A 27,711-nucleotide genomic window follows, 5' to 3' on the forward strand; every position below is an offset into this window, starting at 1 on the left:
GACAACGCAGCCGGTGTTATGCGTAACCGCGAAAAACGGCTCCGAAATTCCCTTCCTCGGCGAAACGGTAGTTCAAACGGCTGCGAGACTTCATAGTTCCAAGGAACGCCACCCCAGAGAGAAGCCCCCTCGTGGCGCTGCGGCCCGTGCCCCGGTAAAAGGGAAAGGGTGGCGCAGGCGCGACCGCCGCAATGCAGAGCCCGGCCGGATATGGCCTACGCAGAGGCCGCTCGGCCAGCCTTTCCGGAAGATAGCAGGACGCGCAATTTGTAGGAATACGCTACGTATACGAATGCCCTTTCACATTCCTACACGTAAGCAGTCCTTAGTGTCTTCTTGAAGTTTTTGTGTCTTTTTACCGCCCTTGCGCAGGGATCCTACAGCCGCTAACAGAGGGCAGTATTTCGAAAAGGGTATACGCAGAGCGTTAACTTTTAATTCGAACAGATTTATCACAAAATATATCCACGAAAACGTACACTAAGGCGGTTCGTGCAGATGGTGTTATACAGCCAAGAGGAGATCATATGGGCGGCTAATATTCAGAATAGGTGGAATGAATAACAATTCTTAATTCCCTTTTTCTTGAAGCACGTGGGAAAGACAGAGATGCACCAACGTTTCTCCTCGTGCAGCTCCTGCACGAGGAGTAACATCGGTGCAACCCGCGTTTCCTACGCGCTTCGAGGAGGCGCTCAGAATATGGATCGATTTAGTGGTTTTTGACGACGCCCTGCAAGTTTCTCATTGAACCCATTTGTGCATTTTCACTAGCTAAATATTTCATTCAAAAACCTTAGGTAATTTTTGGACTTTAAGAGAAAATTGTCCGCATAAATATAATGTACCCCGTGGCCGTGTTACTGATCAACAAAAAAAAAAAACGTATTGGTGTACCTTTTAGGGATTTTTTTTGTGAGGCTTATTGACTTCGCACTTCTTGGCTCTCAATTCGTTCTTCCGCATTCTTAACAGATCACGCCATAACCGTAGTTGATCCGGCGCGTTAATAAGGTTCTCCGCACACGCCATAGCCTGCGTTTCTTGTAGACTAACTAAACTGTCTGATCCTGCTTGCAGAACTGCGCACGCACAAACACTTCATCTCACGCGGGCTTGTTTCTAAATTGTGTATTGTTGTCAATCTATCAGTTGCTATATAAAACTTAAACAAATCCAACCTTCCAAAAGTCCAGTTTTACCCAAAAGCACACTTTTTTTTACTGTGTCAACCTAGTGATGAATAAATACAACACTCCTTGTTAAATCAGCGCGCAAAGCTTTAATTGCGTACAAGAAGAAATAGTCCAGTCATTCAGCGTTGAGCCATCTTGGGTCACAATTTGTGGAAGACGATCCATGGTCCTCTTACTGGTGTTGACAACGTGCCGTACTGATCTATTGGCATTTCTCCCTGAAATGAAATGCACATTGATAAATCTACTAAACAATAACCAACAAGCCGCGGTAATGCTGGTAACATACATAACTGCCTCAATCATTCGCACCGGTGCGCGCCTCGGCACCGAGCTGCGCCCCGTCATCTTCGATTAAGTGCACCGGTGCCCACCAAACGTCCTCGATCATTGGAACACACCCTCTTTGTGAGACTTTTCGTTGCACCAAGCATCGCGGCCAGGAGCGGGAATGAAGGAGATGGCCGGAATAGAAGATCTATCGAGGTGGCGACCTTGAGAAAACGAACACTCCTCGAAGCTGCACTCGATAAATTCCTTAGGTCTCTTGGCAGCGAGGACAACGAGCTTCTTACCATCGCCGTGATTACAGGCGATTACTGCGGTGGCAAGGAGCGCCCCAAAGTAATTAACTTAGTGGAAAGCGTTGTGAGGCGTTTCGATGACACTAAGGTATGACTATTATCTGGTGGTACTCTCTTTCGAACCAAGAATGGTAGACAAAGTAAGACTGTGGAATTGTCACCCGCTTCATGGCCTCATCGAGAATCACACCCACCATGATAATTTGAATTGGACCGCTAAATCCGCGAGTAAGCGCCAAGAGAAATTGACAGCAGAAGGGCATTGTGCGCGGACGAACGCAAGAAAAAACGAATAATACGCGAGGTGACACATGGGAGCTCTCGTCACAGTGCACAGGCGCAGCGCGGTTTGCGCTCGACGCTGTACCAACTTCGCGCTGCAACTCCGAGAACCGCTGTGCACTGTCCTGTTTTCAGGGCGATTCCTGTGCGAGTTTATCAAAGATATATATACTCAACGTGAAACGTTATTTGGCTAAAAGTTCGGCATTTAGTGAACCCCAGATAAAAGCGTGGGCATGAGGTTCGGGACAGAAGAGGCCATTGCAGTAATCAAAAAGTATTTTCGCCAGGCGAGAATCGAACACAGGCCACAACAGATTTTTCTTTGCTTTTTTTGAAAAGGAAATGCAAAACACGTAGAAAGGTAAGATCCCTTGCATCAATCGCTCAGTCAGAACGCTCACATAAAGTTTAAAATTCTTTCAGACGCTCAAGAGAATCCAAGATGGAAACCCTTTCAGGCGGGCAAGCTAAAGTAGTGTACACTGCTTTTCCGCGGCGTAAAATCTCTGTGAAATGCATTCTCACAGGACGCGCACCTACATCAGCATTCCTTACAACCATTCTACTTCGCCATGTGCATTCAGGCCCAGTATAATGACAGAGTTAAGAGGGATTTCAATTTTTGTTTTCTACAAGAAGGAACCTACTTTTGTAAGGTGATGCCGGAAGTTTTTTTTTAATACTTCGTTTGAGGCCATCGCAGAGCAAAAATGCGTCCCAGCATTCTAAAAATGAGCGTTCCAGGGCTTAAGGTGTCTTGCGTAGGATGCACTGGACACCTACGGCACAAATGTATTTGTCTTTTATAGAGCCAAGTTTTCACATGGAAGTCTGAAGTATGTAGTTTAAAAACATTTGTATTTATAACAGATGGAAGTAACCTCATTTTAACGCATGATAGAACCTCCCTCCTGTGCCAGCATGTCACAACACACGGCCGGGAGTTGGGTTGCTATTCGGAGGGAAATGCCTGCGGGTCATCCACTCTGCTCCCGGCAGATAGCAATTTGACACCAGGTCATGTGTTTTAACGTGAAACGTTCTTTGGTCAGGTGTTCGGCACTTCGTGAGGCCCAAATAAAAGCGTGGCCGCGAGGCTTGACACTGATTGGATGACGGGTGAGAGAGAACGAGAGAGGTGCTCGACGCTAATTTGTTAACAAGGAAGTCATGTGACCAGACGTCTTTTGGACTGTGGAACGCTTTCTGAGCATGCGCACCAACTCTCTTTTACCGAACGTCCGTCGCCTGACATGCGTCAACAGCTGAGTGATTCAGCACTTTTATTCCTAACCATAAGCACTGAAAAGGAGCACAGGAGAGCAATCAAGTTCGCCAGATTTACTGCGTCCTTAATAGTAACAAAACTAATGAACGTAGCTCTTTAAACTGCATTAATAATGTCGTAGTGGCCAACGTCAGCGTTGTAATATTACATGAACATCGTTTCATTATTCGCCCTAGTGGCAGTGGAAGGCACGAACACATATACAACCCAACCACAAACACGCGGACAAAGAGTGCAAGTCACTGGGTCTTCCCTTCACACGATTGGTTCAACGACAATAAAACATATGCAGAAAGATAACGGAAACACCATAACCTTGCTCTGTTGACACCATTTTATTGATACTATCGGCTTGTAGCGTTGGCTGCGCACAAGCTTAAAGCGAAACAAAGTATCGCCGTAAAACTGTCGAGGTGCGGTCTTATCCAACCTTCGTTTCACTTTAAAGTTTAAACCCAACCAAAGCTCCAATCAGATGTAACCAATAAGGCAGCATTATAAGGGGGCACCATCACTGCGCTCGTCCATCCTTTTCCGTTTTCAATCACCTGTTAAAGCAAACAGGCAGTGTGGTCTAGCGTGTTTCTTTTTTTTTCGTAATTGCTTTAGCTGGTGATGGTAAGCGTACAAAGACAACGACGACAAGGACGACGCACTCTTGGTGATCGTGATTGGTAATTCTGATACTGAACTTGCCAGCTGTGAGTCGCCGAGTTCCCAACGGAAGTGCTGCGTCATCTTTACAACGGTGTAAGCGATCTCGAACAGAGCAAGCCTCATTCCCACGCAGTTTCGGGGTCCCATGCCAAAAGGCTGGAAGGCGATCTTCATGATGCTGCTTTCGTTTTCTTCGCTGAACCTGCGACATGAAATTAGCAGGCGATATATTAGGATGGAGCACGATCGGAGATCGAACTAATTTCACCAAAAATCTTCATGCGCATGACCAGCGTATTACGTATGCGTTTCCGTAACCACAGTTTCACGAGATGTCGAGCAGAATAAATAGATATGTCCAAAACACGCTCATGTTCTATGGCCCTCATTAAAAAAATTAAAGCAGTAGTTCAATCTATCGTTCAAAACGGTCAGGTGCAGAATTGCATTTCATGAGAAACGCAGCCAACGCTCACGTACAATGTCCATCTTCATGGCACGGGACGCCGCGTCTTCACCAAATGTTGACTTGCTATTCCATTTTTAATTTTCCTTTCTTGCGACGACGCCGAAAATGGAGAGACTATGGCGAGGAAGCGCCCTGCCAGCTCGTAACGTGTCGACACTCGGGGGGTGCGTACATGCGCAGTTGGCTCGCGGCGCATGTGTTGGGCGGGCTGGTAACTCTCCTGGCTTCGACTGTGCAAAGCCACGCGCACAATTTAACGGACGCACGTAAAATCTGAGTTAGCTTGTGTAAGAATGCTATTCCGCATTATCAGATCAACGATGTTTGAACAGCGGCGTAGCGCGAGCGTTCTATCATTCTACCCTCGGACGCTCTCATGCAATCTTCAGATTAGGTTTAAATATTGATAGTCTAAAAACCTTGACAGTTTCTCACCTTTTTCAGCTCGTACTATCACGATCAATATGATTTGAAACGCCGGATTCGACTTTTTTGTTTGTGTGTGTCTGTGGTTTCCACAAGCTCTATTATGCTTCGGTTTGGCAGAGTCCGAATTATGAGACCTTAATTTAGCATTGAAATCCTAGGCCGAACAGCAGCTGTTTTAGGAACTGGGATGTACGACAAAGTGGCAAGGACCGTTTCAGCTCATATTGAACGAAAAGTACATCCCTTGAGCATGTTACTCACAAGCGTATGCAAGCTCAGTTATATTTTCCATCAATATCATTATGTCTTAAAGAAAAGATTCAACACCAAACTAAAATACCAAGGTAATGCTCTTCACATTTTATGACTAAAAATTTTGCGCGTGCACTGTTTTATTGCTTTATTTATCCTACCTAATCCATTAATCCTGATGTTCGAGTTTTAAATATTTTTCATTGATGCAATATTTTGACTTTCCCGGTGTCACCTCTGACGTTCATACACGCACTTCTGAGGTACTTCGGAGTGTAACAAAAAGTTACTGCAAATCACAGCTCAAGAAAAGAATACAGTACCAAAACTCCAATAAAGTAAAAATTCATCCTGAGATTTCCGGTTGAAATAAAGAAGTGCAACCTAGCTTTATGCCTGCAGTTAGCCGCTCAAGTGTTTCATTGGGTAAAGCTTTAACCATAACAGATATCGGCAATGTATATTTTTTCATCATCGTTGTCAAGCATGTCTTCTGTCAGTACCTGTCAGGGTCAAACTTCATGGGATCTGGGAAGAACCGCTCGTCCCTATGAATCTGAAGTGTCGGAGACATGATGCATGTCCCGGCCTTGTACTTGATGCCCTTATACTCAAAGTCTTCTTTTGCCTGCCTCGTGGTAAATCTGTGGAGAAAGTTCAAGTTGATTACACATATTTGAAAGCGTAAGAGAGTTACATCTGGTAGTGAGAGCATGGTGTCGTACCCTTTACCCTTTATACTCTTTATGCTGCTGTAAACAAATAGCAGAAAAATTTGAGTGCATTTACCCTATAGCATACAGGCCTGTTCCCACACTCGCAACCGTATGGGACCCACTAGAGAGTTTTAGTAGATCGTTCTGCATGACTCCGATAACGATACCCGATACTCCGCCACCGCCTCCCTTGCGCATGCATAGTATCGTTATCGGGGCTATCGGAGGTATCGGAACGATCTACTAAAACTCTCTATTAACACAGGACCGGTCTTTAAGCCTATTGCGTTGGCTTAAAATAAGCTCCTCCGCAGCGCATGCGGTCCTAAACCCACGCAAGAGGCTTACAATTTGTCTTGTTTCACTCACTGCTAATCGGTGGCAAGTGTGTGAAAGGGCCCTAACGTGTGTCACTCCTACAGCAGTCTGCCTTAACTAAAATTCGCATCCTTCGGAAATGCTACGGACTTCTCCATGTCTAAGTTCGTCTTTTCTTTGCGCACGTCGTGCGCTTCGGGAGTTTTCGCGGTGAACGACAACGCAGTAGACCTGTTGAAAAATGTGCAGCGCCATCCGCAGCAGCCGAAAGGAATGTCGGGAACGGTAGGGGAAGGACCGGTTGTAGCAGACCATGGAGGCCACTGGGAAAACGCGGGGCCGTAGGCGAGGGCAGGCGAGCCGGCGTACAGCTGAGGTATACCCTCCCTGTCTTGCGCGCTGAAGGGCAGAGGGACGTGCAGGACTTCGCGCGCAGTTTTTTTGGATTTTCGCAAAACGTTTATTCACCGAGGAGGTTCCTATTAACAGCTGTACATCACCGTGAAAATTACTTTGTTTATTAGATTAAAAACTCTTCTGCTCCTCTGTTTTTTAAAATAGTCATCACTTTCAAAAGTATGTAAACTAGTGATTGTTGAGCGATGCGGAACGATGGCAAACGCTGAATTGACAAGCATGGCTCTATTAAAAATAGAAATATGTTCATATGTGATTTGTTCAATAAACATTGCAAAACTTATATAAGTTGCATATAGGCTCTTATATCATAAGCTTATTATAAACATTTATATAATATTTGTAACTGAGAAAGACAAATAAGTCGTAGCTCTTTGGACCATGTGGTTTACCTAGAACCCTAGTACCTTTAAGTTACACTGGGCAAATGAGTTCTTCCTGCTTTCAGGTCCTACTTATAGGGTACGCTGTCAGTCACGATGTGAAAAGGTAATTGTAAAATTTACAAATAAACTTTCGCCGTGGCTTGCTCAATGGTTATTCCAGGGTAGGGCACGCAAACCTTTACGGCACAGGAAAATTAAAACTGCCGACAAGTTTGAGCTTTCATCGCCCATGACCAAACAAATAATTCCCTACTCACGTGAGAGCGGGAGGCCAAATACGCAGTGCCTCGTTTACCACTTGCCCGACGTACTTCATCTTTCGGGTGACCGTCTCGTAGTCTAGTTTCCCCTGCAACACACATTTTCATTCACAACTATGGTTAGTGAGATGCTAATTAACGCAGGGCGTGGTTTCAGTTCTCCGCTTTTTTACTCCGTGATTTGTCCTTCGCTTTTCTTATTGGCTAATACAGTACTCTTGTTGTCTGCGGAATCATAAAGGGATGCGCAGAACGCATCACGCCCCGAGTTTCTTAAGTTTACGGTGCGTGTGCGGCAATTTCATTCCTCTACTCCTAGACTGTAAAAACTTTTACTGAGGCAGTCGTCGTACCCCCCCCCCCCCCCCCCCCAGACGGGTTTTATTCGGTCAAAAAAAATATATTCTACAATGCACATACCGACAACTTAGGTAACTCGGGGAGTGGAGAGCTCTGCGAGTCTCGTCATCTGTACGCAGTGAATAATATTTCTCCGTAGCCAAAAAAAAATGCTAAAGAGAAATTATGATTTTTAGCAGAATGATATGTTTGTGATTTCCACTTTGAATGTCAGAACTATATATTACTTTTACATCTATGAACGGCAACGTGGCTCGATATTTGTTTCTTAAATATATTGTTGTAGTTTGCAAACGAAATCAAATGTTTTATTTTTCTTCGTGGAGATAAAAATATAATTTTTTTTACAAAATGCCCCAAACACCAATGATTTGTTAATATTAGTAATGAAGCCTTGCATATCCACGGGTTACCGTCGGATCATTTGGGGATATCCACAGAGTACGGATAAAAAGAAATCAGACTTGGCGTGTTGCGGATCGGATGCAGATGCCAGCGGCTGGGGACGCGAATTCGATGCAGATTTCCGCTGGTCCGGATCTACATTTGTTCCGAAGTGGCTCATAAACGTGAGCGACAGCGGAGTGTAGAGTGAATATATGGAGGATACTATGAAGTGCATCTTCGAATGTATTGCGGGAGTAAACTGCTCGCGTACATAAAAGGATGCAAATCCGGTTTGAAATTGTGCTTCAGGGCAAGGAAGTTTTAATTCTCGTTGGAGATCGCTCGAGAACGCTCCATCTCGGAAACATTGCTGTCCTTAGAAAACGTAAAGAATGCCGAAGTACCAGTGGCCCCGCGGAAAGCGTGTTCTTGTTTGGCAGGGAAAGAGCGGAAAACATTCTTTGGACAAAGAAAAACCCGAAATGTACAAGCCACAAGAAAGTAGAAGCTTGCAATTGGCTTCTTCGCCTACAAGTGGATGGAGGAGACTGATTTCAATACTCTGGAGTGATGAAACTTGTGCCAGCACTGGTTTTCGCACTTCATTCTTGTAGCGAAGCTTATGTATGCCGTCCAAGCATCAAGTTCCTCAACGAAGAATAACTTCTCATTAGCGGGTATGAATTTAAGAGGCGAACCCATCTGAATTCGTCCGCGTTGACGATATTCTGTTTCTTTCCACAACAACCTTGGCAGGTGAAACGTTTCGTGTGCGTACGCCATCTTTTTCTTGACAGTTCGCACTCAGCTCTCTTTAAGTACATGGTTCTGAGCATGCAGTTGACGGTTCGTGTATAAAATTGAAACCGATAGAAGGTGTGGCCATTATTAAATATCGTGATATTGTCCCATTGGTGTACTCGAGCATTACCACATATACAGAAGTACCTTGCTGCGGGAAGCAAGCGACTTTTCTGTCCCCCTTTTTTAATGTTTAGTCTAAATAAAATGGCGCAATGTTATTTGTCTGTCATTTGTTAATTGTCCTGTTTATAAAATAGTTGTTTGCTTAAAATAAGCTTTACAAAACAATTTTTTTATTGGGATAATTATGGACAGAGGGTCAGTGTCACAGACTCCCAGGACAATCTTATTTTTGCGATCCACCGCTGATGTGACGCCGCCAGGATCGCCACCGTCGACAGCATGTCATTTCTATAACGTAACCGTACAGAAATCGATAAAAATACTTTTATTTTTTACACTTTCAACACACCAGTGGCAGAAGCGTTCCAGGCACCATGACCTCACCTCACAGTCAAGGCTGACACTTTGCAGATCATAATGAGGAGCGCAAGTTCGTCTGCTTCTTGCACAGGGGTTTCGATGATGTCGGAACAAAGAGCTCTGATTGGCTGATTGAAAAAAAAAAAATAGCGGATAGACCTCAAGGCATCTAGCATTCAGGTCTACCCACTATCCTTTAAATCATAGCCAATCAGTGCTCGGTGTTGTTCTGACGTCACCACAATGCCTTCCCAAGAAACAGACGACTTGAGCTTTGCATTGGCTTCGCGAGAAAAGCCTTCGAAAAGAGTTTCAGAACATAAATGAAGGATATATAAATGTATCATTCGTAAGGAAATAAAACGTACGTGGTCTTTGAGAACCTCTCGTACTTCCTGTCGAACCTTGTCTTGCACGTCCTGGTGCTTGCCGAGAGCAAACGTAAGAAAAGACAACGCCACTGCTGTTGTTTCAAACCTGTGGGTGACAAACGGGAAATTAACGCAAACATCTCAACGTTTACAGGGGCAAGATGGTTTTTTTAGAGGGCAGCTCTTAGGCGCCCGTTTCCGGCTTGAGCGGCGTCGGCGTCGGCGTAGCCGCGATCCCCCCCCCCCCCCCCCCCCCCCTCCGAGGAGCTCGGGAGGACCTCGGGTTTCTTCGGGAGGACCTTGGGTTCCTTCGGGAGGACCTCGGGTTTCTTCGGGAGGACCTTGGGTTCCTTCGGGAGGACCTCGGGAGGACTTCGGGTTCCTTCGGGAGAACCTTGGGTACCTTCGGTGACCTCGGGGGGGGGGGGGGGGGAGGTCACGTGACCCCCCCTCCCCCGAGGAGCTCGGGAGGACCTCGGGTTTCTTCGGGAGGACCTTGGGTTCCTTCGGGAGGACCTCGGGAGGACTTCGGGTTCCTTCGGCGACCTCGGGGGGGGGGGGGGGGTCACGTGATGTCCCCCTTAACGAGATCACGTGACCCGAGGAGGGGAGGACACGTGACCCCCCCGAGGTCACGTGACCCCCCGTGGTCACGTGACCTCCCCCTTCGAGGTCACGTGACCCCCCGAGGTCACGTGACCCCCCGAGGTCACGTGACCCCCCCCTCAGTACCCTCCCCTACTCCTCCTCAAGAGCTGCGATCAAATTCGGAGTTACAGTGAGTTGTAAACGGCTTTCAATTTTTTTCTTTTTCTTATGTTCGCATGTCCAGATTAAAAACAATAATAATAAACCTAAACGCCACATTATTGCTATCTGTGCAAGTGAGTTCTGCGGTCAGGGGGACAAAAAAGGAGTGTGTGTGTGTTTGGGGCGGGGGGGGGGGGGGCATTCGTCAAGACACTTCGGATAATTACCAAAAAAAATATTTGCTTGCAATTGTAAAAAAAAAAAAAAACGTATGGTTCTAATTAAAACGTTTTCGGTGTAATGAACCACAAAGCGTCAAATACGGCGCAGTAATCAAAATAAAAATGAAATCAAATCAAGCAACTCAAACTCACCCTGCAACAAACAGGACTGTGCTGTTCTGGATGACTTCTTCAGATGATAATGTCCTGCCCCTATAAAGACCTGTCGAAATTGAGGAAATTAAAGGCAACTTTCGCATCGTCTTTTGTTATCGAATTTTATATAGCGCTTGTAATTATGTCCGAAAACAACAGCCCCACAAAAAAAATAAAAGTATGACTGATGAAGGCCGGTTCCTAAAATTGCGCCCCATTGTCAGGGAGTGTGTTGTCTTTGCTAGTAAACGCTTAACACACAGGCACAGAGGCACCCATGTATTGCGTAGCCCACGCACCAAATCAGAGAGGTCGCATCAAAGCTCAAACTCCTCCCGCAGGAGAGCTACGCTCTGAGGGTGTTCTACCATGTCCGGTTTAACGGGACAAAGATAAGCTGGATAAGAAAAATTACGGCTACAGCTACCAAAATCAGTGGAGGCACAGCGAGGCATTAGGCGACGACGGATGGAGAGAGTGGACAAAGGATATGGGATCGGAGGTGAGAGGGACCGGCATAGAACAATGACACATATCGGCATAAAAGAAGCAGAGCCTCCAACTCTACAGAGAAAACAAGAGCGAACCGCCACCGTACCGCAAGTACCGTGGTGATAGGGCCAGTGCGCTTCTTTTCCAAGCTCCAACGGGCTTCCTCCTCACCCAGAGGCGGAGAGACGAACTTTTCGGGGACGACCCGGCCTGTGGTTTGTGCCGCCAAGGCGAGCAGACCATCGAGCACGTTTTAAATCAGCCAAATCTGAACGCATCAGGCGGGGCTCCTCTCAGAGCAGTTTGGAAGAAGCCCTGGGCTTCGGAGGCACCAGCGACGCAGGTGACAGAGAGAGGGAGTAGCTGTCGGAGGCCACGAAGTGCTTCCTGGTGGTGTGGGAATAACCTTGCCGCACCACCTGTTCTCCTAAGCCACCTTGCTCCGGACTGCACTACCCAAAAAATCACCAGAAATGCACCTTATTTTATTTTATTGCTATTACGATACCGGAGGCACCCTATGGACTGCTCGCCGTGTTTTAAATGAAGGTTTTGGTTTAACTGACTTGCGGACTGACTGACTTTGACCCGAGTGAGTCAAGCCAACGCAATATGGCACTGATCGAACGTCGAAGTGGCTCTTGCACTTGGAGTGGTGGTCTTCCGAGACTATTTTCGATAACCTTTGTATTTCCGTTTCCATTATTTTTCTTGCTTTATCTCATTTTGCGTGTTAAGCGTGTTATTCTAATGACCTTGCCACCTCTTAAATACTTTGAAATCGCGACTGCGACGCTCGTTAGGGAGCGACTGCTCTGTTACAGAAACGTTTTGGTGCAACTGCTGAATACTGGATACTGGACCCACTCAACTTACGAACATACTTTTTTTCTAAATTTTTACGCATTATTCTTTTTCGTGGTCTTCAAATAGTTCCGACAATGTTATCACATACCATTTGTCATAGATCGCAAACACTGCCAAATATTCAGTTTGGTTACACACAAGGGTTGGAAATGTTTCAGGTCTTCCCGATGGATGGCGCCAGTGTGCCAGCGGTTACAAGAAATCACAACTCCCCGCCGGGGCACACTAATCATAGTCAAACGTAAATGAGTAAACCGGCGTTAATGGTGAAATGAAGCAAATAAGACCTCGCCCCGTGTACCTTTCACGATACCGTTTGTTGTTTTATCCGAGGATGTCTGCGTTGCCTCCTCCTCATATTCAGCATCGATGAGAGTCTGGAGAAGGTCGTTCTTTCGTAACTATAAGGTATTGTGGAGAGAAAGAAATAAATTGGGTCGAACAACCGCTTCAATGTATCCTCAATTAAGCACGCGTTTTGTCATTTTGGTCCCAAGAATATCCCTGCGTGACACATCTATCAAATTTACAGTAATTATAACATCCACTTAACTTACATACGACTTCCTCTTTGCTTGTTTTTTTTTTCCTTTTTTTTTAATAAATTAATATGTTGCATCAGCTTTTACAAAAACCACATGGCCAATTGAATCCAAGACGTCGGAAACGAATCAAGGCTTGACAATAGCGTTCATATATTGCCTATAGTAGGCTCATGGCGACAAAAACAACAAACCCGACATCCTAACCGGGAATCAGATTGCAGACATCCTCAGCAAAACTCATTATACGTGCAGTTAGGTAAAGAGAAAACAAACGGAGCCAAGGCAACGCAATGTACTCATGCCAATAGCAGGTAATCCATTCGTACACGAATGATATAGAAAGAATACTTGGTCAGAATTAATAATCATTATTATTAATCATTATTAAGCCTTATTATATTTCTACCTTTTTCTAACTAACTAACTAACGGCTAATCTTGAGATCAAAACAAGTTTAATTTATGCGTGGTGTGTGTTTTCTTTTGCTTTTTATTTTACGCGCAATCAGCTAAACAACACGATTGTAAACGGAGTTTGGCGCAACTTCAAACGCAACCCCCTGTAAATCTCTTCAGCCTCCACAAATTTTAGCAAAGATGATAATCTTCGCGATATTCGTAGACAAAACAAAATTCGACAGAGACTCTTAAGCCTGCTCACATGTACGAATGCTTTAGCATTCCTACACACAGTGCATTCGTACAAGAAGCGCGCCACGTCGTCCTATTGCACACACCGCCCCGGCAGTGACATCACGCTCCCCCACTACGCAGGCGCGGCTAACCTTGCCGGCTCGACGACAGCTTCCGTGACGAAGCATCTGCGCTGCTGTGCTTTTCTTTGCGTTTTATTTCCGAAACACGTCCGCTTTGACCCCGGGCGGCCGCGCCGGCTTCCGTGACAAAGCATCTGATACGGCGTGTTGCAGTCAATTTAGGTGCCGTTTTTCGCGGTTACGGGTTTTTAGGTGCCGTTTTTTGTGGTTACAGACGCCGCCGGCTCTGCTCCACGGGGCAGTTAATGCTTTCGCTTTAATATTAGGTACTATTCAGCAGGCGCACCAACCTCTGGATTTTTCCTGCGAAGCTCGATCACCTTTGCCGTTTCTTCAGAGGACCTTAGAAACGAGAAGGTCCCAAATATCCAGTTCAACCAAAAGATCGGAGCAGCCAGTACGCCGAGTGACGTTGTACTGTCTGGAACGTTGAAGGCAAGTAACAAAGGTCAAGATAAAACTTCTCCTCTTAAACGACATAGCGCAATCATGACTGCGGTGTGCAGACCTCTTCCATCACATCTCTTGTCAAAATGCTAAAATATAAATGTACTTTTGAAAGATGCCAACTGAACATGGGTAGATACATGAAGAGAAGGATAGAAAAAAAGGGCAAATACAAGTACAGAAATAATGACAAGGAAGCCGACGAGAAGGCAATTTCATATCTCTGAACTATCTTCAGTAAATGGTTGCTAGTCCAGTAGTGTGTTTGCCATTATCTCTCTCTCTCTCTTTCTTTCTTTCTTTTTCTCTACATCTCTCACTCTCTCTTGCTCTGTGTATATCCCTGCGTTCAGCTGGCATCTTTCAAAAGCATGAATCATCAACTAGTTCAGCTACAAGTAGTCACATTATAAATATACGCTAATATCATCACACACTAAATACTATTTAGAGTCATTCCCTAACGTCAATAACCAATAAATTGCTTAGCGTCTCCTTCTAAGCAGACGCAGTCAACAAAATAATTCGGAAAATATGAGCATCGTTCATCCCCTCAACTCGGAGCCAGAACAAGCGGCCACGTGGCCTGGTGCCTATCCTATGCCGCCAACGTTAATCATAGCCACGCGCTGACGCGCTGGGGTTGACAAAGTAGAAAACGCGTCCTGAGCTCCAGGCATTGTCAGAGTTCGGCTACTCATCAGCGTAGTAGTTGGACACGAGCCACCACTACCCCAGTGCCCACCGAGGCATTGATTGTTACGCCCGAGTCACATTAGAGCGACAAACAGAAAGAAACGACAGCTACACGACTAAAACCCGGGTCTGTCGCGATTTGATAGGCTTTGTAGAAGAAAGAAGGCTATGCTCAAAGGCGAGCATCATGTGTGGTGTGCTATGTGGTGCGCATACATCAGTACTGGTATTACCTGTACTACGTGTCTCCCTCCTTCTTCCATATGACTCACATCAAAACCTAAGTTTATGTGCTCTAATTTCTTTTCCATTTCACTGAGGTATATCATGAAGAGTAGAGGTGATAGTGGACAGCCCTGCCTGAGCCCTCTTTTTATTGGTGCGGGTTGTGTAGTTTCTGCTTCCCATCTTATAACGACCTTATTGTCTGTGTACCCCTGCTGAAGAAACATAACCAAATTTTGATTTAAGTTATACTCCTTCAGCTGACCCCAGAGTTTCTCCTGGCTCACATTATCGTACGCTCGCTTAATGTCCGAACAAGCTAACCATAAATGAGTTTGGTCCTTCATTGCTATGTTTATACACTGTGCGGTACGTGACGAATAAGTTATCTTCCAGTCTTCTATCTCTTCGGAATCCATTTTGGAGCTCACCCAGCATTTCCATTTCTTGTGGCCACTCGTTCATTCTCCGCTTTACTATCTGCATAGCTAGGAGCAGGTACAAGACTAGTCTCAAAATATTCTGGTGTGATACAAAATATTCTAGTTCGTTATATATACTAAATTACCAATAGCGCTAAGACAAGGACAGACGAAGAAGTGGACAGGACAGGTGCTAACTTAAAGGGGCCCTGCAAGGACATTTTACTGTTTTTTTTAATTTGCACCGAACCTGAGCGCACTGAACGTAGTAACTTAGTGAAACTTTTTTTTCCGCGAAATTCGCTTTATTTTAAAAGTTATAGGCAATTTAGAATTACAAAAACAAGCAAAAAATAACCTCCTTCATGACGTCGTAGGTCCTGGCTTGAGTGGCCGTGAACTAGAGGAGGAATAGTGAGCTCATCGAGCGCTCACGGCCGCCGCACTCCGTGTCGACGGCGCCAGAGGGCGCCACTAAAGGATGTTCTGGATAGGCTGTATGCAGCGGGCAGCCAAAGCGGCTTTCATTGCGTTTGCTGCGCGATTAAACACTAATTCGGCATGACACTTCATTGGCCACAAACGACGGCAAACACGGGGTAAACGATCAGTTCAGAATGGGAGCCACTTCGCGCTGCCATATCGCGAAACGGACAAACCGCAAGACAAAGCCTCTCGCCGAAGGCCTTCGGAACGCTCGGAGCCGGTCGGATCCTCCTGTCCATACGACTGCAGCGCCACCGCGTACATCCGGGATTTTTCTGTGTTGGCGCCTTATCCCACTACTCCTTTCTAGTATGCGCCGCCTTTTCCACCGCTTGGCGGCGGGTATGTTGACGGGTCATTTCTTGTTTCCGTACTTTATAAACTGCATTTCTTTCTTTTTTTCATATATTATAGTGAACAAAAACTACTTTTATAAATAATTGAAACGGTTCGCGCCACTTATATTTTGTATTTCGACCAAAAAGAAGTCTTTAGTTGCTCTGACCAGTAGTAAGCCCAGGACCAAAGACGCCACATTTTGCGCGCTTTTGGTACCGCAGGTCGCCCTCGTCAGTGGAGGAGGTTTCCGTGTCGTCCGGTTAAAATATGGCGCACTGATATTTAGCCACTCTTTCCGTGCCCGCTGGCTTGCCCGAACCCCAAGAGACGTGGAAACCGCATATAAGGTAGACGCTTAAATATGATTGCAGGGCACCTTTAACAAGACTAGTCGTTGCGATAAGCCGCCCGCGTGATTTCTCCATCTTTTATCAGAGCCCCAACCTTGTACCTGCTTGACTAGTGGTAACTTCAGCGCACTACTTCCCACGAGCTCAGTCCGTCTGAAATTTACTTATTTAGTGGTTTCGATGACCCTCAGCAAGTTTCTAATTGAAACCATAGGCATATTTCCCCTAATTTAAACAAACTAGTCACTATTAATTAATTAGTAAAATAATTATTATGTATTGCGCATTTTCTGACGTCCGCCACCACGAGTAATGCGGTCCCGAGAAAACTGTAGTTTCAACTAAATTACACTAATTTTAGGAATCTTTATCAGTCTCCGCTGAAACACCTGGTATATTTATTTGGGGGCAATCAAAAGACCCACCATTACGAGCGTGTTGAATTTCAAATGGAAGCACCTTAGTAGATTGCCTCCAGGCTAGGTTCCGGACGGTGGGGCTGCGGTTTGCGTGTCGGCGAGGGACGTTTGCTGCTGCTAGCGCTCAGGGAGATTCCAACACACGGAACACTTCGGCATGCTCTACCATGTCTCGCACCCTATAACCTTAGACCCTCTAGCTAACGTGCATTGTGGTAGATATAAATCGGAATGTAAATCACAAAATAAATATAAAAACGCTATCTTACATTCCGTTCCGTCCTGCTATTTTTACCATTCTTAGACCATCTTGTCGGAGGCTGATTTGCTTCAAAAAGATATAAAATCATATTTATTTTTGCCTGGTGCTGTTATTGTAGCAGCGTGGCACACAACAGGGATGCCACCCATTAAAAGCCGTTAGAGACACCCGATTAAAATTTCGTGCTAACCCGAACAGCCAAATGCTGGTCATACAACACGCGCTGACACGGCCTGAGAACTGGGGAGAACTACAGGTGCCAGGATGCAAAGCGGCAGCGGTGGCATCGCGCAACTCTGGTGAGATCGGTCTATTTAACGGAGGCTTATTACGGAGTAGGCGCCGTCTAGCCGAGCTTTCGGTTGCACATCAAATGAGCTCCAGGTGGTCCAAATTAATCCTCAGTCCTCCGCTGGGGTGTGCCAGGCAACCGTCGTTGGTGCGATACGTAAAACCCTCGAATTTCACAGTTATTTTTCTTGCTTTAGGGTTATCGCTGTATTGAACCCAGAAACAGGCACGATGGCTATACGGACGAAAGACAAAAAGCATTGCTTGACACTCAAGGTGCCAGCACTGAGAACAGCACTGCATGATTTTAACTTTTAAACATTGAAAACATGAAGACACATGTGCCACCAGGACGTCCTACCTGCCTAGACTGTTTACTTTCTCTTTTCTTCCAATAAAAGATTTAATATTTTATTGTAATTCATGTGAGAACAGAACATTCTTCCGCTGAGAATGTACTATTGATGTCGGCATAATGCGAAATTAAGACAGACAAAAACAGGAGACGGGACACAGCACAGCCTGAGAGAAGCGTTGCAGGGCTAACTAAAAAGCAAGCCTGCGCCGCGTCTCGTCTCCCGTGTTATTTGTTCCTCGTTGTTTGGTAGACTGTCCCTACAAAGCGAAATTAAACTCTCACAACCACCCTACCTGATATTTGGTTGCCATTTTGGCTTACGAACCGGCACAGTAAAAAACAGTCAATAACATTATTCTTCCATTTGGCAGATAAGATATATGACGGTGGATAAGGCATCGGCAAAAGGTAACCTTTCTGCTAATATGTAAATTCTAATATTACTACGCGACATTTGTGTACATACACACATAGGTAGTAAAGCGTTTAGCAAATATAATAATATACCCCTAATTATATTTGCTACAATGCATGCTTCACCTGCTTTTATGCTTAGTATAGCGATTTCGTGTGGTAATATATCAGCAGTGAGGTCATATTTATCCTATGCCTTGTTCCATCTTCGTTAATTGCATCTAATAATTGTAACAAAAAAAATGAAACCACCAAATTTTATACCTTGATTGTAAACCAAAAAAAAAGTTACGTGACTAGAACAAAGATGTTCTGTTTTTGGGCGTTCACAATAATTGCATTCACGAAATTTGTAATTTTGCAGAAACTATCTTCCCTCGTACTTTTCTATCATGGTAATAAAACCCGAGACTCAGGAACACAGAAGGGGACGAACACAACACAAGTGATGTAACGGAACTTGTTATTTTACATAGATTACCTGTGCTGGGAATTTTTTTGCATTGCTTTAACAAAACTTGTGAGTTTACATAAAGTTTCTCTGATGGGATTTTTCTAGAATCGGTTTAACAGAACTTGTGATCTTACATACTTTTTGGGTGCTGGGATTTTTCTGGAACTGCTGTCACAGAACTTGTGATTTTACATAAATTACCGGTTAGTGAGAAACACAAAAATTAAATATAGAAAGTAGAGCCTTATAGAAATTTTCTAGCAGGCCAGCTGCAAGACAATTTCTGTTTTTTTACAGAACTTTTTTTACGGTGAAACTACACCATAGCCAAGTCGATATCCAAGGCGTGCCCACGGTTGTCAGATCGGCATCCAAACAAAACGTTATTTTTTATTATGATAAGGATTTAATGCAAAGATATACGCGAGCCTGGACAAGAATAACGATAATGATCCGTAGAGAAGGAGAACAAGAGGGACAAATTACAAACACAAATCTCCAAACACAGCTAGGTGACGGTTGCCAGACTATAGCTATTGGAGAATAGCTGGTTACGAACGTTAGCAAGACGGCAATAAAGTGGCCGCAGCGTTGGGAGATCAATCGTGAAAAGAAAGGGGTAAAGGGCGAACTTACGTGCCAACATGTGAAAAGGTCCGGTCATAAGTTCCTTCACCGTTCGTTTGGCTGTAACGAAAATTGGGTTGTTCAAGTCCTTCTGAAAGCTGGTGTCGATTCCGAACGCCGCCCGACCGAGGTAGTCCATTGTGAGACCCTGCATTGCCTCCAGCACGTTTATCTGTTTGCCAAGGTCGGCTTTCTTGCCAAGTACGTCCATGAACACGTCGCTAACTTCAGCGATGTGATCCAACATCTGAGCAAACGAAGGCGAAAACACAATCAACCATTTCTTTTTACGTTTTCATGGTGTGTCAATATGGCGCTCATCTTGATATTCTTCAATCGCATAGCTCTTCTATGGTCCCTCACAGCTTTAGGAAAGCAAAGGTATGGAATACCATGTTAACTGTTCTTGTGTTGTGATTTGTTTTTGGCATTCTTAGAAGATAATGCTGCAACCTCACCAGCAACAGAGCGATGATCCGAAGCTCAAGACTCGCCATTGCCCTGTGCTTCTTAAGCTGCTCAAGGTCTTCTCTTATGTCCAAGACCCACTATACTTTGTATAGTGAAGCGACAAAGCATGTTTGTTTCGTTTGTTTCTGTCTGTCGCAAGGGCGACAAACAGAAACAAACGAAAGCGACAAGCCTTAAACACATGTAGCATGCTCGCGATGGTGCCTTTGCCAGGCGTTTAGTCGTTTGGTGCTCGTCAAGTAAGCACGAGTGATTGCAAGACCGCCAAAGATGCCCTCGAGTGCATGATGCTCGTGTTTCAGCATAGCCTCCTTTATTCTACAAAACCTGTCAAATCGCGAAAAACTCTGACTTGAAACTTGTCAGTGTCGTCTTCTTTTCTTTCAGCGGAGCTGTTAAGGCCGAGGTTCCCCAGGATCGTGTCCACCAGCAAAAAAAAAATGACACCGAATTCTGGACAGCTACCGCCATCTTTGAGCGACGGCGGCAACCAGACAATTGGTTGCCGCCGTCGCTCATAGATGGCGGCAACCTTTCTTCGGAGGAAGAAGAACGGGAGCAGAACGAGCGGCGATGTGCGCAGCAGCGCGAATGGCTCCGCAACCGCCGCGAGGCCGCTATTGGCTTAAGTTTCACTGCGGCGACCGCTTCAGATTCCCTTGCAAAAGAAGAGCAGATCGCTCGCCTGGAAAGCCACCGTCGAGAGAAGAAGCTGCAGCTCCGCTGCTCTTGCTTCTTCACTAGATTTTGTAGATTTTGATCTTGAAAAACCCTTTAAAGGTAACCCAACACTTCTATGCACGAACCATTGTAGCACAAATCTTTGGGTAAGCATTTTCTTTTATCTAGGAATTCATAGTTTTAAGGCCCGTTCACAAAGTTTTCACTCCTTAGGACCGTTTACCTTGAAACATCTTAAAATCTCTTTCGACGAGAAAACACACTGGCATCATACATCGGGCAATCGTAGAACACAGGGCGGGCCCGTATATGTTCTTACTTTTTGTCGCACGCCATTCTTTTTTTTTTTATATTTACATCATTTTTCGAAGATTTTTTAAACGACCATTACTCACATTTGGCCTCGCCTATGCCGCAAAAACCTTCACTCTAGTGAAATGCATTTCCAGGGTCACCGCATAGATGGCGCCAATGTGCCAGTATGTTTTCTCGTCGTAAGAGATTTTAAGATGTTTTAAAGAACTCGGTCTTATGAAGTCTAAGTGGGTGAACGGGCCTCCAAAAGTCCCGGAGAGGCCAATTAAGGTAAAGACAAACTTGACATTCTTCTCCGAACAAGTGCTGAAGTTCTGCTGTCACATCAAACATTTTAACCTAAATCGCCAAAAGAAGTATCAAAGATGGGCTTCACTTCATGTTGTGATGTTTTTATATGGAAACTTTTTTTCAAAATGTTCAAATAAGTGCCTGATTTATGCTTCACTGTTGCTTATCCGTTTTATACGCGGCTTGTTTGGCTAAGAAATGACATTTTCCCAATTATGTGACTAGCCAGAGAAAATCCGTAAGAACGCCAAAGTAAAAGTACTCTGGCCCTAAGGTCTGGGGGCAAAACCACATTAAGCCTAAGTTAGAGACCTAGGATTGCTAAGCTTGTTGCAAGTCAGGAGTTTCTCTGGAGTGCTACACGGGAAGTCACCAAAGACCGAGGCGTTATCTCCCTTCGTAGTAGTTGGCATAAATGCAGATACGACCGACTGACGTCACTCTCACCAGCTTGAGCTTGAGTGTTGTGAAACTGGGACTGAGGCAAGAGCGCACGCTTTTCCACTTGGAGCCCCTTGCGTGAATCACACTTCTGCCAAGGATAGGGTGCATTTCGTCGGTCCTCATAGTTACCTGCGTGAAAAACGTAAATATTTTCACCTAGTGGTGCCGAAGTAGAGACGAATAATTACGGTACCGAATAACCCTCGAGAAGCCCTGCTGGATTATCAAACAAAAAACAGCTCGGGTCTTCATGTCAAAGTAACCGGGTGACTTGTACAGAATAGATATTTCTTGAAAAGTCCCTCAAGTAACACTGGTAGCCGCCATATTTGGAGCACCCCGTCCTGCGGGAAGCGTGTGATAAGCCCCTACTTCATGTCGAGCACTGATGCAGCACTCGGGTTGAATAAATTTCCGACCTACTAGGCGCCGAACGCTGAAGCAGCATTCGTGTCCAATTTCATGCTCACAGTTCATACCCAAAGCATGGCGACATCTGAGGAATTAACGGACGCCATCGCGAGGTGAAGAGAACTATTGGGGAATAGATCGGGGAGTGGCACTGCCTAGCGGCCACCTCGGGAACTAACGTTGTGTGGCAAACAAACCCTTCCACCGGAATCATTAGTGTTCCCGCCACCATAGAAGTCGTCGACGCAAGGCTCGTGAAATATATGTAGCACTATTTTTTTTATCTTAAACGCATCTAGAAGTAAGTAATCTACTAGTCCCCTTCTGCGTTCAATGTCATCGAAGTCCTCCTAGAAGGCCAAACAAGAGCATGTGTGGTAGTGGTGGATTCAGAAAAAAAAAGGGGGGGGGGAGGGTCTGGATATTTTGACCGCCCTCTTGAATTATGCATGTGTAAAATTTAGGGAGGGCAACCGGGGGGGGGGGGGGGGGTGGTCGAACATATGAATCCCTGACCTCCCTCTCTGCCTGGGGGTGTTGCCTGGCCAGCCGCGTCGTGCACGTCGGCCGCGCGCTCTGGATCGTGCGTTGCCGGCGCGTCGTCCGTGTTTTTTGGTAGGATTCGCAAAGCACGCACATCACTTTTCAGTTGCCCTGTCTCTTTCTACAATCATATACGACATCGGCGCAAGCAAGCAGTGTCTCGTTGAAAGATGGGACGTGCTCAACGGCGATTATGTCTTCGCGTGCAATGTTGCACCGGAGCCGATGGCGGACCATGCGCAGCGCATCATCGCGTACGTGCTGCAGTCCTCCCCGCGGCATGCACCCGGTTCAAAAGCATGCTTCGAGCACTCCGGTATGCAGCAAGTGCGCACCATATCGCTGCAAACAAATATACAGCGAGTGCAGAAACGATGCGGCGTACGCTTGGCGAGTGCAGACGTTGCACTTTAAAAAAAGTCCGTGCGTCTACTTTCCCGCACAACACTCGGATAGCCAATCACCGCAACTTACGGGGGCGGCTCAGCGAATGACGATGCCAAAGCATATGTTTAGACAAAAAAACGCAGTCTGAGTTGTGACATTAAGCAATGCAAGCGTGACGTTTTGCATTGCTTAATGTCAAACCTCAGACTCGTTTTTTGGTCTAAACATATGTTTCGGCATCGTCATTGAGCTGCATCCGTAAGTTGCGATGATTGGCTCTTCAAGTGTTGTGCGGGAAAGTAGGCGCACGGGATTTTTTTAGAGTGTGGAGTCGTCTGCCACGCAGAGATGGTTGTGTTGATATGATAAGGAATAAGCGGCCTCTATTGTTCCATCTCCACGTATTTGGGACTTTATAACCAAATGCGTATCCTTTGCTAAGCACTGTGTCAATTAGTCTAAAAACATACATTTTAACTATTTATTTATGTTGTCAATTTCGCTAGACTAAAACATTTAACAAATTTCTTGTCGTCCACACGATTTTGTCTCGAATGACAAGTGATGAGGCGGCGAATGACTGAGCAAACTGAACGTTTAGTGGGGCGAACTTATGCCCCAAAAAAATGAAGAAGGAAACAGAAGAAAGCAGAGCGTCGCGAGCGTCGAGGTCGGCGTGTCAGCAGAGTCGAACGCTGGAACGAAACTGACTCGACAAGGTCGCGGGCGGCCTCTTATCTAGAGTGAGTCACTATCTCGAAGATTCGGCGAAAGCGGCTCGAGCGTCGCGCGCTCGGGGCGAGAATGAACACGCACTTTCTGGAACAACAAAAGCAGGGATAAACGATAGAAGTTACGTCTAGAACAAGAATAAACGACAAGTTTCTAGAGGTCCGTGACCAAGCGTTGCTTTCTCAGCCCTGCGCGCGGCAATATCGCATCTAATAGAAACAATCTCGAGTTCGTATTCAAAGAAAATAAAAAAATAAAACCGAAACGACTGGGTCAAAATGTGAAAAGAAAACAAAAACTGCGTGCACTATCGCATTAATCTTAATCCAATGGGACTATATTTCGTTTCAGCTTCGGTCCGAGCGCGGCCGATGTTATGAGCCGAAGGGCCAGTCAAACACCTCAAAAAGCGCAGCGTCATGGCGTGCTCTCTGCGCTTGATAAGGCTAGCCGGCGGAGGAGCACGCAAAGAGAAACGGCGAATACCGTCTGGTCCTATCAACTGCAGAGATTACGCCATGACGTTGTGCCTTTTTCGCTGTTTGATTGGCCCTTCGGCTCATAACATCGGCCGCGCTCGGACCGAAGCAGAAACGAAGCATAGTGTTTAGCACCTCTTCGGTGAATGCAAGACGTGATATTTTTTTTTTCTTTTTCCATTTCCTTTTTTTTTAAATAAACCGATGGTGTAGTTCATTAGCCAACTGATCCTTCTCATTCAGGTGTGGCGGGCATTCTTCACCTCTTTCTAGCATTTTATACCGAAGTGTCTCGGAAAAGCCCGAGGCGCGTCAATGATGAACAAATTCTGGCGTCAAGAGATAAATTCAATGGATTCACTTCGACGCTGCCCTTAACATCCTTCATATTTAGCGACAAAGGGGGGGGGGGGGGGGGCGGGTATAAGGTGTTACCAGTGTTTAAAATTACTTTTAATTACGTCTCGTTAATATGAATGTCACTTTATGCAGGGTATTTATTTTCTTCAAGCTTAACGCATTTGTTAAAGAAAAGAAGCCGTGAAAGCTACACTAATGTGGTTAGTGCAGGTCAGTTATACGGCAGGGAGTATGGGGGTTAATCGTAACATTCCGACGGCTAATTACCACAAATATAATTATTTCAATTAATGAAAATAAATATACTGTTTCTTTCAAAAACTTGCTGAGCGTCATCCAAAACCACTAAACCAGTAAATTAAAAAAAAAAAAAAAACTGAGCACGATGGAGTGCTAAAGCTTCCATAGACTCGTGAAGCAGGCGCTAGGCTACGGTTGCGATAACGCGCCCGCCCGGTTTTTCCGTTAATTATCATCCGCGTTTTTCTTCTTTTCTCTTTTTTTTTTTTACTCCAGCCTTGTGCCTGTTGCCCGAGTGATAACTTGAGCGGATTAATGATATGGTGCCTGGAACGCGCCTCCGACTGGTGTGTTGACCGCGGCCAAAAAAGTGGTCCCTCGATTTCCGCCTGATGACGTCATAGAAGTGTCATGCTGTCGCCGGTCGCGACCCTGGCGGCGTCCCAGCAGTTGTGGTATAAATGGCAGACGCCTGTTCTGCTGCAGGTCTCTCTCCACTCTGACAGTTCGCGGAAGCTAGTGCAGCCGGAAGTTGGGACGCCTGGGACGCCTTGACGACAGCGACACTCGCGTTCGCTCGTCCTTTTCGCCAGCATTTCTGCGGCGAACCGCCAGGATCGCGACAGGCAACAGCATGACACTCCGGCTTCTGTGACGTCATTTGTTGCCACTTGGGGACCCCTTTTGAAATATGGGTATACCTGCACAAACTGCATTAATGTAGCTTTCGCAGCTTTTCTTCAAACAAGTCTGTTAATGGCCCGACATCGACTTCGCGCTTTCCGCTCTTTGCCCGCCTTTTCCTTTCCTATACCCTCTCCACTTTTTACCTTGCCCCAAATTGGCTCCCCTCGCAGCTTAGGAGAGAGCAGCGCGTTTGAGGATAATCTTCCCTGCAGAAAACCGAGGTTGTACGTAGGACTTTAAGCTTACAAAGAAGAACCCTCTATTGACAAAGATATAGGGGTTTAATTGTGTAAATACATGCATATCTTTCGTTGTTATGCATAACTCACATAATGAAGCAAATTTTGGGGGCAACAAAGGCGTCAGTATCAACGAGACTTGCTCTCCCGCTTCACAAACGGCGCGACAAAAATCGGTAAGTATCAGGATCATCACGGAGAGTAACACTTACGCCACGGTCAGTGAAGTTGGAGAAGTTTTTGAAAAAGACGTACTTCAGAAACTCGAGGTCTTGCACAACAAGCATTGGAACGTCTCCATTGTAAAAGCTGAAAGACGATGAACGAAAACATCTAAGAAGATACCCTTATGAGGACCCTATAAACGAGTATAATTTCAGTAGAGTAGATTGTTCGGCTAGTTAGTTTTGGAACTTGGAAAACATTTTAGCGCTCAAAACACAAGGACACAAAAGACGAGGATCAGACACCACAGTGCGCTACTAACAACTGAAGAGCACTATGATGTCTGATTCCCGTCTTTGTGTCATTGTGTTTTGAGCGCTAAAATGCACTCCAAGTATAATGTGCCACATAAACTTTATTTAAAATGGGGAATGGTTTGTAAATATTTTATTATAAAAAATGCTGTAGTAGAAACATGCGGTTTAAAATTGACACAGATATAGAAGCCGCATATTTTAGTCATTGTATATTCTTGAATAATTATTTAATATGGCGGCTGGTTAAATACACCTATCGTGTTAGGCGGAATGTAATTAAATATTTTTTGTGAAAAAGAAAAATATGTCGCCGGTTAGCACTTTTTGAATCAGAAGAGCAGCCATGCGCTCCGAAACCTACATGTACGAAGAGAATGTAAAGCACTATATTCATATTACATATATCTATAACTCAAGTTAGTACGAAATAAGAAAATTAAAATTATTTAAATCAAGTTTGTTTTAACATTCATTTTTACAGGATGCCTAAGGAACAGGCAAAACTCGGCTTGAAGGGCTTATGCATCCAGTGCCCCATTAACAGTAGCAATTAAACTATATTTCATAAAACCTTACATAATTAACACTTGGAACAACGCTGGTGTTATTTACATGTCAAACATATGAGACAAAATGATTTCTGGGTACTTATTTCCTCCAAACTATTTCGAAGTTTATTGCGGCATCATTCTTACCCAAATATATCGCCGTATTCCTTGCACCACTTACTCAGGGCCCGGAACAAACCCTGTTGGTAACAAAATAAAAAAATACGAGTCAATTATGTTTTAGGGGACCATGAAACTCCAGCACTAGAATTCTACGAAACAATTTAGGAAACACCCTAATAGGGTAATGAAATGTCGAGGGGTGGTCCAAGCTCTCATACAACGAACGGCGGCGTGGCCTAATGCTTTCATAAGCGAAGGGTTTGTCATCGCCTCAAAATAGCAAACATCAGGAGTGAGACGGCGCTTTCATCAAAAGAGTGGTACCGCTGTCTGGTTAATGCTGCGCGTTCATTGAACAAAAACCTACAAAGAGCTTCCACGCAAATCACAACAGTTGTCCTTTGTAACCCCTACTTCTATAGCAAGACCGACAACATGTTCATAGTGCTGATTTTGGATGCTGGTGTGCAGTAGTGGTACTCGAGTGTAACAAATACAGTGCTGATGATGAGGCTGGCTTGATGACGACAGTCCATGACGTCGGACCTACAGCCCCAAGTTCATTTAATATCGTATTAAATATACGCCTCTCCCCGCTTCAAAGAAATATTAACATAAAAGTTCCTTGTATGCATAAATAATTTAAAGGTCATTTACTTGTCATCTTGGTGCCGCTTTGGTTAAGCTGCGTTCGCATGGTTTTAATTTAATAATACTTCCACCACCAAATACACCCACATTTTTTTTAAATAAGATGCAAACGGTCCAGGGTGGCTCGAATTAATTTTTTTAATAAGAATAAATTCAAGTAAGTCAAATCGAATCTTCAAAAACATTGTCTTATTTATTCACCTCTCAAGTTCATATCATTACTCAAAATTATTTGCAAACAAGAACCCCGCTTTGACATCTGAAGTGACTAAAGATGCCTGAATAATAAACACAACTCCGCCTTGTGGTGGCATGCATCATTAAAGGACACATAATGAAGATAATGCGTGGAAATTGAAGGTTTGAAAG

General features: G+C 45.0%; 1 protein-coding gene across 1 annotated transcript in view; it reads right to left on the minus strand.

The window, feature by feature from the left end:
• Nucleotides 1-1,336: 1,336 nt before the first annotated feature.
• The window catches only part of LOC8024927 (cytochrome P450 3A8-like), a 37,541-nt gene continuing 11,166 nt past the window's right edge, over nucleotides 1,337-27,711 (minus strand). Inside the window, exons 3-14 of the mRNA XM_002407411.4 lie at nucleotides 26,716-26,768; nucleotides 25,751-25,847; nucleotides 21,464-21,589; nucleotides 19,268-19,505; nucleotides 13,759-13,889; nucleotides 12,450-12,549; nucleotides 10,787-10,856; nucleotides 9,660-9,768; nucleotides 7,255-7,346; nucleotides 5,664-5,804; nucleotides 4,050-4,212; nucleotides 1,337-1,414 (exon numbers count right to left, since the gene is read on the minus strand). Coding sequence (XP_002407455.4) covers nucleotides 1,337-1,414; nucleotides 4,050-4,212; nucleotides 5,664-5,804; nucleotides 7,255-7,346; nucleotides 9,660-9,768; nucleotides 10,787-10,856; nucleotides 12,450-12,549; nucleotides 13,759-13,889; nucleotides 19,268-19,505; nucleotides 21,464-21,589; nucleotides 25,751-25,847; nucleotides 26,716-26,768 — 1,398 coding nt within the window. The remainder of the gene's footprint in view (nucleotides 1,415-4,049; nucleotides 4,213-5,663; nucleotides 5,805-7,254; nucleotides 7,347-9,659; nucleotides 9,769-10,786; nucleotides 10,857-12,449; nucleotides 12,550-13,758; nucleotides 13,890-19,267; nucleotides 19,506-21,463; nucleotides 21,590-25,750; nucleotides 25,848-26,715; nucleotides 26,769-27,711) is intronic.

Source organism: Ixodes scapularis, unplaced genomic scaffold (genome assembly GCF_016920785.2).
Source record: "Ixodes scapularis isolate PalLabHiFi unplaced genomic scaffold, ASM1692078v2 PGA_scaffold6__148_contigs__length_123643588, whole genome shotgun sequence".
NCBI lineage: Eukaryota > Metazoa > Arthropoda > Arachnida > Ixodida > Ixodidae > Ixodes > Ixodes scapularis.